At 52.2% G+C, this 14,969-nt stretch overlaps 1 protein-coding gene across 2 annotated transcripts in view; it reads left to right on the plus strand.

Annotated features, from left to right (window-relative positions):
- SRPX2 (sushi repeat containing protein X-linked 2) overlaps nucleotides 1–14,969 on the plus strand; it is a 19,969-nt gene continuing 5,000 nt past the window's right edge. The window contains exons 1-8 of one of the 2 annotated variants that reach the window (XM_054039792.1): nucleotides 1–97; nucleotides 4,935–5,123; nucleotides 8,747–8,830; nucleotides 9,069–9,260; nucleotides 12,243–12,419; nucleotides 13,000–13,126; nucleotides 13,273–13,394; nucleotides 13,861–14,040. In XM_054039792.1, the coding sequence (XP_053895767.1) occupies nucleotides 5,054–5,123; nucleotides 8,747–8,830; nucleotides 9,069–9,260; nucleotides 12,243–12,419; nucleotides 13,000–13,126; nucleotides 13,273–13,394; nucleotides 13,861–14,040 (952 nt within the window). In that variant the 5' untranslated portion in view covers nucleotides 1–97; nucleotides 4,935–5,053. Of the gene's footprint in view, nucleotides 98–2,460; nucleotides 2,580–4,934; nucleotides 5,124–8,746; nucleotides 8,831–9,068; nucleotides 9,261–12,242; nucleotides 12,420–12,999; nucleotides 13,127–13,272; nucleotides 13,395–13,860; nucleotides 14,041–14,969 lie in introns of those variants that run through there. The other variant, XM_054039791.1, reaches the window with a different exon arrangement.

Here is a 14,969-nt window from a genome sequence, read left to right on the forward strand (position 1 = left end):
GCACCCTACCGGGGCCCCACCGAAAATGTTCGAATTGGGACCCGCACTTCCTAAAACCGGCCCTGGCTGAGAGGTCCCAGTGGCATGGATGATTGAGGTGAGATTTGCATTTGAGAGGACAGGGCACAGTCTCTTTGCTGTCTCTCAGTGAGACTGCTGTTCTGGGGACCAGTGCAATCATGAAGAAGCTAAGAGCAACAGCCCCGGACCACAGACCATCCCAGGTGTTAGAGTAGCTATAGGCTTTGCTAGGTCCTCTAAATGCTTGCCTATCAGCATCAGTTGTATCTTGTCTGGTTTAAACTGCAGCCAGCTGGTTTTTCTGCACATCCTAGTTTCTGTCAGGCATTGGATGAGTCTATCAATGATCTTCAAGTCTACATCATGAAAAGGAGACCTAGAAGTGAGAATTATCACCAGCATAGGATGACACTGACACCAGCACTTTCTCACAGTCCCAACCACTAGCTTCATGTAGATGTTGGAAAGGAGAGGTGACAGATTTGTAACTTTGGGTCCCCACAGTTGGGAGCCTTCAAAGAGGAGAAGCAGTCACCCATCACTTCCCCTCTGGGATCCTTTGGAACGCATTGAGTGGAACCACTCTGCAGGGATTCTTTCCACCCTGCCAGATCATTCAGCCATGTTAGCAATACCCCATGATGGAAGAGCACTGAAAAAAATCAAGCCATGTCATAAAAGACCTGGCTTTTGACCACTGCCCTGAGGAGATCATTAACAGCAGCAATTCTCCCTCCTTTGTCTAGGTGTTTGTTTATACCACACATCATGGTGGAATCTGAGCACCATTTCTGGTCTGTGGCCCACTTCTAAACTGAATTGGATGGTCTCTAAGGATCCTGGGGATTTCAAATATTGTTTCAGTTGGCCGAGTGCAACCTTCTCAGTGAATTTTCCCAGCAAGGGAGGTTAGAGACTGGGTGACGGCTGTTTAGGATACTAATGTGCTCACAGTTGTTTTCTAGAGCATATCTAAACTATAGCTTGTTTGAATGTTGCTGGCAACTTACTTTCTCTGAGAGGGACATTAATGAGTACTTTCAATAAAGTACCCATACATTTCCGGCAGCCTTTCACCACATAGGATGGGCATAGGGCCTGATTGCCAGATTGCATACCACTTGCAGCACCACAACATCTAACTGGGACATTGTTTGAAATGCAGCCAGAGGCACTTCTGTGGCACTTCCACTTTGACTCTGTCACCCTCCAAATTCAATCAACCTACTCTGTGAAGATTGCAAACTACTCACAGCTAGAAACTGTTACCTCCAGAGCCAGCTGGAGGCACTCTGAGCTAGTAGGCAGACTTCTACCTGGATACGGTGACCAGATGTCCTGCTTTTATAGGGACAGCCCCAATATTTGGGGCTTTTTCTTATATAGGTGCAAATTACCCCCTGTCCTGGTTTTTCATACTTGTTATCTGGTCACCCTGTAGCTGGAGGAGTTCCATTGATTAGGATTTGGAGAGGAGAAGAACATCTTACTGCTCATCGTGGCCGTGAAATAATAGTATAGAAACTACTTATGCTGCAGATGATTATATTCATTTCTGGACCTCTGCCAGCAGCCCTCTAGTCTCCTCTTCTCTCTCTTCATTTGCAGCAGTGTCATGCCCCTGTGAGAGTAGTTCAGGAGCCATCATATTAATGGTTGTGGCCAGCAGACATTTGTAGTAGACATTTGTCCTATCAGAGCATCTGCCCAATGCCCTGGATTTATAAGAATCAGATTGCTCAGATGCATTCAGCACAGTCTAGTGATCTGAGCACAGGACAGCTGTGAGCTTCTGAATTCCACTGATGCTCATGTCCTCTGTGGCTTTAGGCAACTCTCTGCGCTTTGTCCATCTGTACAATGGGGATAAAGATAATGGAAGTTACCTACCTTGGAAGGGCGTGTGGGAAGTGTTTCAAAGATGCAAAATCTTTAAATTGCTCCAATGAAAAAAGTCCTAGGGCCGGCTTTTCTGCGGGTGTAAACTGGCACCAATTTACACCCAACCCAATGTCAGACACTGCATGCTTCACCCTGATCCTTGGCTTTGGGCAGGGATTTGAGAAGGGTGCAACCAGAAGAAAAATGGTAAAGTGGCTCCCATGTGGCTTTCCCTCAGTGAAGCCTACGAAATGTTGCTCTGCTGTACCCTGGATTGCAGAGCCTGCTCATGAGTCATGAAATCTGCAGCCCTCAGTATTCCACATCCTAGTCTCAGGCTTAGCTACAGTAGCTATTGCTCTAACTAGGGGCTGCAGGCCACATTTGGTCTTCAGTGGGTAGATTAGCTGCTTAGATCTTTGTATAGGGCAACAGCCCTTCAGCCACGGTTGGGGGCCTCCTCCCTAGCCTTCTCTCTTTTCTCCTCCTCCTCTCTGGGGGACAGTACAGCTTTAAGGAAACGTCTGGCAGATGCAGACGCAGAACATCTGGGCAGCGTTAGCTGAGTCTCAGACGATGCAGGAACAAACCACGCACTTTGGGAAAGTTAAAGCACAAGTTTCCTGAACAGGCTGAGAGGAGAGAGAAGGCAAGGAGAGGGAGCAGCAGTGAAGCAGGTAAGATCTGCTTTAACCAGCCATTTGACTTCTATCCACATGGGAAAGGGACTTGGGGAGCATGGATACAGAAAGCTTTTGAACTAAGCTACACAGCCTAGCAGGCTTCCCCTGGAGCTGAGGATAGACAGATGTTCCTGCTGCATGCTGTGTGACAAGCCTCCCTCCGGGCACCTTCCTCCAGCAGAGGCAGGGGAAGGATCCCAGCAGTTGGTTGCAAGACTCTCACTAATATAGCAGGTAAATGCTTAGGGGGTACTCAACTGTTGCCAGTGACAGGACAGGCTCCTCTGTATAGAGAAGGCCCCAGAGGGGCTCAGGTACTAAGGTGATGAGCATGGTGTAAAACACTAGAGCGATATGAGCTAGAGCAGTGCCTCTCAAACTTTTGTACTGGTGACCCCTTACACACAGCAAGCCTTTGAGTGCGACCCCCCCCCCTTATAAATTAAAAATACTTTTTTATATATTTAACACCACTAGAAATGCTGGAGGCAAAGTGGGATTTGGGGTGGAGGTTGACAGCTCGCGACCCCCCATGTAATAACCTCATGATCCCCTGAGGGGTCCCAACCCCCAGCTTGAGAACCCCTGAGCTAAAGGGAGGATTTGGAAGAATAGAAATGTGGGGGTGGGAAGTGTCTTTAAATATACAGATCAGCATCACCAAGAAGGAGCAGGAATTTCTATCTTATTTTGTTTTTCTACTCAAATGCTGCCTGTCAATCTGCTCAGTCTGCCTGGCTACTTCTCTGTGTTTGTTAGAGGTTCCTCATCCAGCCAACCTGCAGTTCCTGAGTAAAGATCTCCTGGTAACCAATCGGTCTGTCTGTGTGTCTCTCCCCCGATCTCAGCCTCTTTCATTGTCGGCCCTCCTTCCCCTCTCTCTGTCCTGTACCCCAGTTCCCCCTCCCTCATGCATTTCCATTGCACTCATTCTGTTGCAGTAGCACTGACCTGAAGCCACAGTAAATAGCGAACACATTTTTTTTCCCATGCCTGTTCCAGTCGAGCTGTCTGTAAATAACGTTAGCTCCCCTGCCTTGGCCCTAACACCTGCCCTCACTCAGTGGATCTGCCTCCAGGCTCTGCACTGACTGAATCCTACAGAAGGAGAGTGAAACTCTAACTCAGACAGCAAACAAACCTGAAGAGTCAGTCACAAAGAAACTCTCCCCATGCTGGAGAGTCTGGAGCAAGGCCCTTCTCCAGAAAACCCCCTTCTTCTTGCTCTGGACAGACGTCTTACTAATCAGTACATTTAGCTGGCCTCTTCCCTTGAAGGTTTATCCTCTCTCCCATAACCTCCACTTTTCTATCTGTTCATATGGGGCCCAATCCCCCTTTGCCTTGTGCCGTCCTTTGCACTAGCACCAAGCAGATGTTAAACACTCACACTCTGCTCCCAGGGCCGGCTCCAGGCACCAGCTTAACAAGCAGGTGCTTGGGGCGGCCAAGGGAGAGGGGCAGCACCTGAAGCAATTCGGGGATGGCAGGTCCCTCACTCCCTCTAGGAGCAAAGGACCGGCCACTGAACTGCCGCCACCGATCGTGGCTTTTTTCCCCCTCCCCGCCCCCAATTGCCGCCGCCGATCGCAGCTTTTTTTTTTTTTTTTTTTGCTTGGGGCGGCAGAAATGCTGGAGCCGGCCCTGTCTGCTTCAGTAGTCTTTCTATTCACTGCAATGGTGCAAATGATCACACAAGATGTAGGGCAATGGTGAATTGGGCCCTTTGATTCCAATAAATAACATCTGCTTGTGCTCTAGATTTTGGTGAATTTCAGCTAGAAATGGGCCCAGATTAGAGTCACTTATCAGAACCTGGGGCCTGGTCTCAAACTACCCACTTTGGAGTTAGCAATGAGTTTTACTCCTTTCTAATTTCAGCATGAATTTCCTCCACATTAAAAAGCCCTTGACTCAGTGGAAAACAGTGTTGCCAACTCTCATGATTTTATCAGGAGTTTCATGATTTTGGGGGGATTTCTGAAAGCTCGGGGATCCAGTGAGAACCTCCCCTTTCATGTTTTTAAAAAGGAAGTTTCTAGCCCTCTTGGTTGCAGAGAAAAGCTTGAAAACATGATTCCCTGGGGGCTCAAAAACCCCAGGAGGCACATAAAAAAAAGCCCAGAATTTGTTATTTTTCAAAATCTCATGATTTTAAAGCGACTCATGCTTGCAAGGGATCTGAGTCGTGATTTTTGAATGCTTGGGGTGGACACTACTAGGGAAAAATCTGGATCTGACCAGCATGGACTGGAGAGCAAAGCTAGGGAAAATACAAGCATGTGTGGGTCAATAACACACCAATGGCCAGGGGTTGTTCTATTTTAAACCCACTTCCCTTTATTCTAGGTACCAGTCTACACTGCTGCCTGCTGGGCTCTCCAGGCTGCAGCCTGCCTGCTAACGTCAGAGTGCACTACCAGGCAAGGTGCTAGCTCCCGTGGCCCGGGCCCACCCTACATGCTAGAATGGCACAGGGAGAAGCACCGCTTCTGCTGCTTTTCCTCACCAGGCTGGCGTCATCAACATGGTATGAAGGTCAGTGTCCACCCAGCGCAGGAGAGTTAGTCAACAGCAGCTGGCGCTACAGGGGAGTGAGGAATCGATAGGGGCAAGTAGGACTCTCTCGGGGCACAGGAGAAGCTGCTTTTCTTCTTTGTGGTGCAGGGCCACCCAGAGGATTCAGGGGGCCTGGGGCCCTTTCCATAAAAAAAAGTTGCAATACTATAGAATACTATATTCTCGTGGGAGGCCCTGTGGGGCCCGGGGCAAATTGCCCCACTTGCCCCCCCACTCTGGGTGGCCCTGTTGTGGTGTCTGAGAGTAAATGAGTAGAGCAGAGGGAAGCAAGTACAGTTCATAGCTGGGAACACTAGGGGAGTTTGGTGAAGGAGGAGGGGAAAGGGAGCATGGTGGGGAGCTCTGACTCTGCTGGAATAAAGGATTGAGTTCAGCCTTGCAGCCAATCCCAGGACCCCTTTTCCTCCAGGCACTCCGGGAAAGGTGACCCAGTTTGGAACAGATTCAAGGCCTACTGATGGAGGCCAGAGGAACCTCAGCAAGGTGCTCTCTCTCTCTCTCTCTCTCTCCTTGTGGATGTGTCGGGGGAGTCAACTAAAGCATCACTTAAAGTGCCCTGAGGGCAGTGGTTTGCTGAGTGCCAGGGAGCAGGTTTGGGTTAGGGGACTAGGGATAACAAAAGACAAACCTACCCCTGGGAGGTTGACATGACTGCTCAGAGGGCCCTGGCGTCTCTCTGCTGGGGGTGAGGGAGGGAAGAGACCGACCCAGTGCTGGAGTTAGGAACACATCCAAAGAGGAGTAAACAACAAACTTCCCCCATCCCAGCCACAGTGGCAGGAACTAAATTTTTCCACATGCCCTCAGCTCCTTCGGGAGCCTTTGGCAGGCGATTGTTTGTCTGGAACAGCTGCACAGATCAAAACCCGAGCCTCTTCCCATCCTTGGCTAACCTGCCCACTTACAACCCCTCAGCTTGTTTGCTATAGAAACCAAACTCTCTGCCTCAGCATCCCAGCTACAAACCATTGCCAGGTCAGCATGGGAGGGGCTCTCAGGAGGCCCAGATCCTCCTCCCCAATACTGTAAAGGCCTCTGCAACCCCCCTGGAGAGCTTTGACCCCCAAATGCATTAGATTGGTCTCAGTTCCCACCCCCAGCTCATCCTTGCACCGATAGATCCTCCCTGCTTTGTTGTCTCAAGGCTCTGCTCTCTGCCTGATTCATACTGAGCCATGAAATCACTCAATAAATACAGACTGGGGATGAAAAAGCACTTTTCCATGTATGCATCACTCCCTCCTGGAGGGGAAGGCTCTGTGGCCTCAGCATCAGGTTTATAATAGCGAGACTCCCTGCAACCGTTCATTCAAATCCCAGTAGGGCTGAGTCAGCCCATTCTTCCTATGAGGTAGATGCATTGAGTTCCACATGCTTTGCTGTGTGTGAGCCTTAAAAACTGAGGTGCTGGCTGCTTAGAGTGGATATCAAAGATCTCACAGCACTTTGCAGCAGAGTAGGGGGTTTGCCTCGATGTTCTAGCCAAGGTCTTCCCCTCCGGAGGCTCCCTGCATGCTGGGTGGGTGCCCAGAGGTGGCTGCGTTTCAGTGGCACTGCATGTATGAAGTGTGTGAAGGGCTCTGGGGTGAAAGGCTCTGTAGAAACGAGTGGGTCAGAGGAACAGGGCAATTTAATTGGGGATCGGGTAGGGGAAGTTGTATTATTATGGTTCATAAAGCTTCCCCCAACATGGAGGCTCTTCAGAGGTGCTGGTGGATGGAGTGTGCTCAGGTGACAACCCCTCTCCTTTCATCCCCCACCCATCAGCACTTCAGCAGGGGAGGGAGAGAAAAAGAGAAGGCAAGTCTCTGGACTGAGTGTGAGTCAGGGGATGGTATGAGCAGATCGTGAGACTTACCCCGCTCCCCTAGAGCCTGTAGTGCTCCGATTCTGGAGGCCAGGGTAATGCGCTCTCCCTGGTCTCTCTGAGTTGGGATTTCTTTCCCCACTTCTTCCTCACAGGAGCCTGCATGCTGAGCTTGTAGAGAAACATCTGGGATCCTGCTTAGCACAGACATTTGGTTTCAAGGCTAATTCAGAAACAATGCACGGGGCACAGGCACTTAAAAAAAAAATAGGAGCAAAATTGAGCACGCTCACATGCAGTCACTGGAGTGGAGAGGGAAAGAAAGAGTCTGGAATGAAAGGAAATCCAGCTGAAAGGTGAGCTCACAGCTCGAGAATGCCACTCGTCAGCCCATTTCATTCATTGGGGCTCAAATTCATCCACTGCTGGCCATGGCTAAGAGGGAAGTTCGGTCTCCGTGTTCATTCAGCTCTGGACGTCTGCATGTGTCCCGGCCCTGGCATAGTGAGCATTCCCTTTGCTGAGTCGCACAGGAGTGGGGACCCAATCCTGTTCTTCCCACCACTCGCCCCATAACTCCGTGGCGGGGGTGTGAGAGGGGAGTGACGGGACACGACTTCCTGGAATTTTGTTCATGAAAGGACTGAGTTGTCCCCTGTCCAGCTGTGCTCCGCTCCGACACCCACTTCCTGTCATTAATGAGCCAGGCACACCAGGCTGTTTAGTCTACTAGACAGTGCCAGCCACACAAACCACGTCACTGCCAGCTGAGGGCTGAGGTTTCTGCATAGATGTGCTCCCTCCTCAGCGCTTGGCTGGGGCCCTGCCTGTGGAGGAGCTGAGACAGGGACAGAGTGAGAGAATCAAGTGTCAGCGAGAAAGGAGCACAACCCCCAAACTGCTCCAGCAGCCAATCCATGCAGGACTCTAGGCCTGCTGCTGGTGCAGCCCTTTACCCATGCACAGTGGGTATAATATGTGACCACTGTCGTCAGATAGCACCCACTGCTGCGCACCCCTCAGACCTAATTCCCCCTGGCCCTGCACCTCAGGCAGTCGTTCACACCAGTGCAGAGTGGGTGTGAAGTGCTACCAGCTCTGAATGGCAGTGTTTTACCCCCCTGGCTGTGGCAAGGCAGGCCTTCCCCTCCTGCTCCTCTCAGTCTAGTGTCTGCCTCAGCACACCATTCCTGGGTACCGAGGAGACAGAGGGTCCTGTGGCACCTTTGAGACTAACAGAAGTATTGGGAGCATAAGCTTTCGTGGGTAAGAACCTCACTTCTAAGAACCAAGGCTTGCATCTGAAGAAGTGAGGTTCTTACCCACGAAAGCTTATGCTCCCAATACTTCTGTTAGTCTCAAAGGTGCCACAGGACCCTCTGTTGCTTTTTACAGATTCAGACTAACACGGCTACCCCTCTGATACTTGAGAGGAGACAGGCATTCCAGGTTGCCAGGGGGGTGGAGACAGTATCTTAATAAGGGCTGTGAATGCTGAGGAGGAAGCCAGAGTCCATAGGTGGTTCCCCCTGAGGGAGGCTCCACACTGGGAGGCATTGCTGTAGGAAGCAGATGTTGCCCAGGGCGCAAGTCTCTTTCCAGGAGTTCTAGAGAGGGATAATTCCCCAGAGCCCAACGTCAGCGCAGCTCCTGTCACCATTTCTCTGCAGACCCCCAGCACCTCATACGCTATTCTGAGGGAGAATCAGGGGTGGGATGCAGAAGCATGACACTCAGGTTGAGACCCCACCTCACCATTTTCTTCTCCCACTAGGTTCTGGCTATGACACTACTGAGAGGTACAACAATGAAGTTTATGTGGAAGAGGCTCCCCAAGCTCCTGCCTTGGACTATCGAGGTAACAGTTGCACAGTGAGCTTCCACCAGGCCAGGGGAAGTCATCCCAAGCCTTCCCCATGGCTCCCCAGATGCCCATAGAAGGGCACCTCTGATCGGGACGGATGCTGGGCTGCCCCTTATCCGGGCCACATGCTGCCCCAAGACCCTGGAAATGAAGCACAGAGTTTGCCCAGCTAGACTAGCCCGTCTGAACATTTAGCACTGACATCTCCCCTCCTTTCTCTCTCTCTCCTTAGTTCCCCAGTGGTGCTATTCATTAAACGTCCACCACGGAGAGGCAACCTGCTACTCCCCCAGGGGAGGGAATTACCGCAGCAGCCTGGGGACGCGCTGCGAACTCTCATGCGATCGAGGTTTCCGGCTAATAGGACGGAGGTCAGCGCAGTGCTTGCCAAGCCGGCGCTGGTCTGGCACTGCCTACTGCAGACGTAAGTCCTGTATGGGAAAGGGGTGTGTGAGCCTGCTGTCCTTATGGTGACTAGTGCTGGGTTACATGACGGAGGCAATGGGGAGGGACTGTTTGGTGTCTGTGTTGGGTGCAGCACTTCATGTCCATTAGGACCTGATCTCCGCTTACTGCCTGCTCTAGTCTCTTGCTTATTTGCTGCCCCCCTCCCTCCGGCTCTGGTGTTACATCAGTTGCAATCGCCTTTCTTTTTACATCAAAGGAAGAGCCTGCTGAAGAGAGACATGAAGCATCTGTGCAGGGGGCAGAGTGAGGAAGGGCTTTTTAAAATTGCATTGGTCAAAACCAAACCCTGGAAGCCCTAAAGGAGTCCTGGCCTGAGCTGTCCCTAACAGGAAATCGCAGTGACAATGTCTCTGACTCATGATTTTATCACAAGTCTCCTGATATTTGACGTTTGTCTTAAAGCCGCAGCTCCGGGACTCGTGTGATTAGGAGAGATTCTCAGCTTTCATTAAAAAGTAGGGTCCCAGTCCTCCTGGTTGGGGAGAAAAGCGGCAGAATGTGACACAGGCACACCCTTAGGGCTCAGGAACCAGTAGACAAAGCCCCCAACAGTTATTATTCTTTTAAAAGTTCTCATGATTTCTAAGCCAGACTCATTTCTGAATGCTTGGGGTGACGATACCACATTGGAGACTGACAGGTGGCACCTGCTGGGGCAGCAGCCCCTCTATCAGGCACCCAGAAAGGCTCTGAGCAACACCCTGGACCACACACTGAGAACCACTGCAGTGCGCAGCTTGTAAAGAATTTTGGGCTCTGTAGAAGATTGACTTACTGGCCAGTGCACCCCCTCCTGGCTGGGTACAGCCCAGCAGGCTCTCCTTTGGCACTTCTGCGGTGCTCGGCTTCTTTTCGTGGCTTAGCCTGCCCCAGGTCCCGTTCTGGGTAACGGAATCCCACCAAACAATAGTCCAGTGACCTTACAGCAGGCCTTCCGCCCCGACTCTGGGTTCAATAGTCTTTCCACCCCTTACCTCAGGGGCTTTCACCCCACCTTCCTTGGTGGCCGTTAGGGGAACCTAGATCCTTCCTCTACTCTGGGTTGCAGCAGAGGGATCCTGTAGCTGGCAGCTAAGCTCTGCTTCCTCAGCATTCTTGTTGCCCTGCTGGAACTTCCTACCGTGGCTTGGTTCTGGGCCCTTTCCCCAACCCATTCCCGGGCTCTGGAGAGTTCTTTCTCCCTGGAGCTCCAGCTCCTACCTGCCTTCCCTAGGCTCTCTGTGTCCATGTCTCTTTCCACCAGAAATCTGACCCCAGGTCCTATCTCCTCAGGTCTGAGATGGTTCACAGGGTGCCCAGGACTGGGAGTCACCTTGTTACTCCTCCTACCTGCATTGGGAGGAAAATGTGTTTGTGCTTAACTAGGTGGCAGCTCCCTGTTACCACCAGCCTGTCAGCCTTCCAAGCACTCTCCTCCAGGCTATGCCAGCCCTTACTTTGTCTAGAAGGTTAACAATAGGTGTACCCCAGTCCTTGAGCCCCTTTGAAGCATTCCCCTGTAGTGTTCAGCCCCTCCTCCACCAAACGTTCACAAAAATACCAGGTCTTCTGCCCCAGGGGAACAGCGCACACACCAGCTTGAATGATTCAGCTCAGGATCAGCTATTTGAGCAATACCACAGCACTGAGATATATTGACAGTGCAAACAATGATAAGTTTACCATCACACTTTCAAGAGCCAAGAGAACTGCTATCCTTTCGATAGTGAGGATAGTGGAAACAAAGGGATTACATATAAAACAAAATCTGAAATTGATTTCTAGAGACTAAACTTAACTTACACTAATCTTCTGTCTAAAGAAGTTTATCATCTCACCCTGAATGTTCTTCTCAGCCTTTCAGCCAACTTGGGTTTGGATCCAGTTTTCACAAATAGCGTCATGCCGCCCGTTACTTCCTAGGTGCAGGATCAAGGGGTGTCTTCCTTGTCTTCTCCTTATATCCCCAAAGTTCATTGTCTGTGCCAGAACCAGGATAATCCCTGTGGCTTGTTCTCCCATGTACTGCCTCCCAGTTGATTTCTCTCACACACACATACACACACACACACACCCCTTGACTTTGTATGTAAATGGGGCTTCCACTGTGTTGGCTGACTGTGTTTAATTTACATGTCTCACAGAAAGGCTCTTTGCCAACTCTGCCTTGATACAGACTTGGAGAATGTATTTTCAGCCTATATAAGACATTTCACAACAAATTGAATGACCATTGTGACCATGATTATCATTTAAGACCTGACCTAACATTCTTTGGTGAACCAGAAGGTACATACCAGAATCAGGAGATTCCTATACCCCCTTGCTAGCTGGGGGATGGAAGGGTTCCTGGGTCCTTTTGTCCGGGATCACTCCAGGAGCTTGCTCCTCTCCTGTGCCTTCCCACAATCTCTCCTAACCCTCGGCTAGGCTTCCCTCTGCAGACAGCACCCCAAGACCCATTCTTTCCATGTTCTCCTGCCTAGGTTCCTTTCTTTCTTTATCACCCAAGCCTCTCAGCTGGGCCAGGTGCATCTGGAGCACTAATTGCTCTCTGGCTCCAATTAACTCTTTCGTTGCCAGTGTGGGGCTAGACATGCCATTACAGACTCTTTCAGGATCACCCTACTTAAGTCCTACAACCATCACTAATGTCTGAGTGCCTGGACAGAAGGCCCTTCATTTCCATGTCCTGCTCCCCCTCCTGCAGCTTTCCCTGGGGTTTATTGCCCCACATTAGCAAAGCTGCATGAGGGCTGGAATGGAAAAAAGACTCAGGAACCCTATAAGCCAAGCCACCCCATGACCCACAGCAGCTGAGCTCAAGGCCATCCTGTCTGGTTCTGTGTTATTCCAAACCCTCCCCATCCCCAGTGCTGCAGTCCCGAAGCATGTGCTGCCCCCAGAGGGATTTCTGCACGCCTGTGTCTGCTGAGCAGATCTGCTCGTTCTGTTGCAGAGATCCGGTGCCATGTGCTGCCGGCAGTGATGAGCGGCTCCTACCAGTGTTCAGCCGGGGCGCTGCTGGACTCTCACTGTGATTACTCCTGTCTCCCTGGGTACCACCTGGAGGGTGACCGCAGCCGGATGTGCATGGAGAACGGGCGGTGGAGCGGCAGCGAGCCAATCTGTGTAGGTAAATTCTCACCCTGCTATCTTTACTGCCAGCCTAGCTCATCCTGCACATATGCCCTAGAGATTAGGATTGCCCAGAGTGTCTCCTCAGTGCCTGCTCTGTGGGGATATTACTGTGCTCATGGTTGATCCCTGGTCCCCTCACTCCCAGAGGATTACAACCCCCCGCTAATCCTGGATACCTTCCACTGGGGACTGCTGTACCAAAGTTACTTCCCATGGTTTACCCTGCTTACCTCCCCCAGAGGCATTGTATTCCCCTTGGTTTAAGGTGATTGCTTGGCTCATGAAAGGAACAACTCATATCCCTGTGCTTTGCCCTAGTTCCCTCACACTGGGCATGGCATCTCAGTGGGTTATTCTGGGTCTCTGCCCCAGGGGGCATTGCTGTCTGCATGGCTCACCCTGGCTAGCTTCCCTAGGGAGGGAACTATTGCATGTCCCTGTGCTTTCTCCTAGTTCCTTGCCCCCGTGGGTTTTACTGCCTCCTCCCAGGGTTTATTGCTGAACGTCACCTACCCTGTACTGTGGCCCTGCCCCACGTGGTTCCCCTGGAGTTTCTCTCTGCTTTGCTCGGGCAGATATTGAGCCCCCCAAGATCCGATGCCCGGAGACACGAGAGAGGATGGCGGAGCCAGAGAAGCTGACAGCCACTGTGTACTGGGACCCACCCCATGTGAAGGACTCTGCTGATGGCATCATCAAACGGTGAGTGCTGAGGGCTGCAGGACCCCCAGCTCAAACAGGGTCTGGTGGCTTTGTTGCCCTGAAGTCGCTTCGTAGGGATCAAAACAAAGGCCCAGCTGGGGGAAAGGCACCGCACACTGAAGCAACTCTGTCTCTTTTGGGTCCAGAGTGACACTGCGGGGCCCAGAACCTGGGTCTGAGTTTCCAGAGGGGGAGCATGTTATCCGTTATATCGCCTACGACCAGGCGTACAACCGAGCCAGCTGCAAATTCATCGTCCGAGTCCAAGGTAAGGGATGGGTCACCTGCTGCACCTGGGACCTCAGCTTCCTCACACCTTGGCGGGAGGAGCCGATTCTTCCCCTGCATGGGCTCAGGAGCCGCACTCACACTAAGGATGTGTGGGAACAAGTTTTGGTTCCTGCACGTTGTCCCCCATGTGATCAGTGTCACCTGCAGGTCCTGTGCTCCTGCCACCATCAGAACCCTGCTAAGCCCAAGCCATTCCAGGACACCTGGCACTTTCTCCCACTCTCCCTAACTGTCTCATGACCTCTGACCATACCCCAGGACACATGGTGCCAAATCCCCAATCCTGCATCCCTGGCTCTCTTAGAGCTATGGGCACTCAGGTCATTCCTGGCCCAAATCCCTCTAGGGCCTCCTGGCACCTTGTCTAACCCACTCGTCCAGCACTGTAGCCTGTGCTAGATCAAGGCGTCCCTTATCCTTGACATCCACTCTCCCTTTTGCAGTAAGACGCTGCCCTGTTCTGAAGCCGCCGCAGCACGGCTACCTCAGCTGCACCTCTGAAGGCAATAACTACGGTGCCACATGCGAGTACTTATGTGATGGGGGCTATGAACGCCAAGGGAGCCCCTCCCGCGTCTGCCAGTCCAGCCGCCACTGGTCGGGTTCACAGCCCATTTGTGTGCGTAAGTGTTACGGGGAGAGTTGCTGGCGGGGTTGCGTGCAGGCTGAAGCCTGGAAACGACTGAACAGCCTTCACCAGGACACCTGCACAGGGCTTTATGAATCAGGCAGCTCCCCCTTGTGCTGAACTGGGTCTGTTCTGTCTCCAGTTCCCAGGAGCTCATTAAATCAAGGCCCTGATATTCATCGGTGAGCACAGGGCTTTCCTGGCAGCATCCGCACTGCCTGAGCATCCCCCAGCCAGCCTCCTGCTGAGGGACATCCCCCTCCATAGAGATGTGGAGCCTCCTCCCTTCTATGGTGGAAAATCACTTATGGTGGAAACAAGGAATGGCAGTGCCAAGGCTTGGGAGCCATTGGTAGACAGGGATAGCATCCCACAACGGTCCTCTTGGATCTCTGGCCCAGCCTGTCTCACCTACTGCTGAGCATGTGAATCTGAGCCTCATTCTGGGCATGATCCACAGTGGGGATGAGTCTGTGATTACCTCAGAGCTTGAGCTCAAGCTGTAGCTGCTTGTGCTTGTAGCTCTGGAGGTGTTCAGCCAAGATGGCAGCTGTCACCCATGCCTCCCCCCAGGGCCGGTGCAAGGATGTTTCGCACCCTAGGCGAAATTTCCACCTTGCGCCCTGCAGCAGCCCCCCGCCCTGAGGTACACACTCCTCCCCCCCCCCCCGCCCTGAGGTGCCCCCCACATGTGGCAGCTCTCCACCTCTGCCCTGAGGTGCCTCCCCCCTGGCAGCTCCCCCCCCTGCCCGGGAAGCCATGCAGCAGCTCCCCACCCCAGCTCACCTCTGCTCTGCCTCCTCCCCGAGCACGCCGTCGCTGCTCCACTTCTCCCGCCTCCCAGGCTTGCAGCACCAGGGAGGGAGAGAAGCAGAGCGGGGTGGCGTGCTCAGGGGAGGAGGCGGAGTAGAGGTGAGCTGGGGC

This window comes from Malaclemys terrapin, chromosome 9 (assembly GCF_027887155.1).
Source record: "Malaclemys terrapin pileata isolate rMalTer1 chromosome 9, rMalTer1.hap1, whole genome shotgun sequence".
Taxonomy (NCBI): Eukaryota; Metazoa; Chordata; order Testudines; family Emydidae; genus Malaclemys; species Malaclemys terrapin.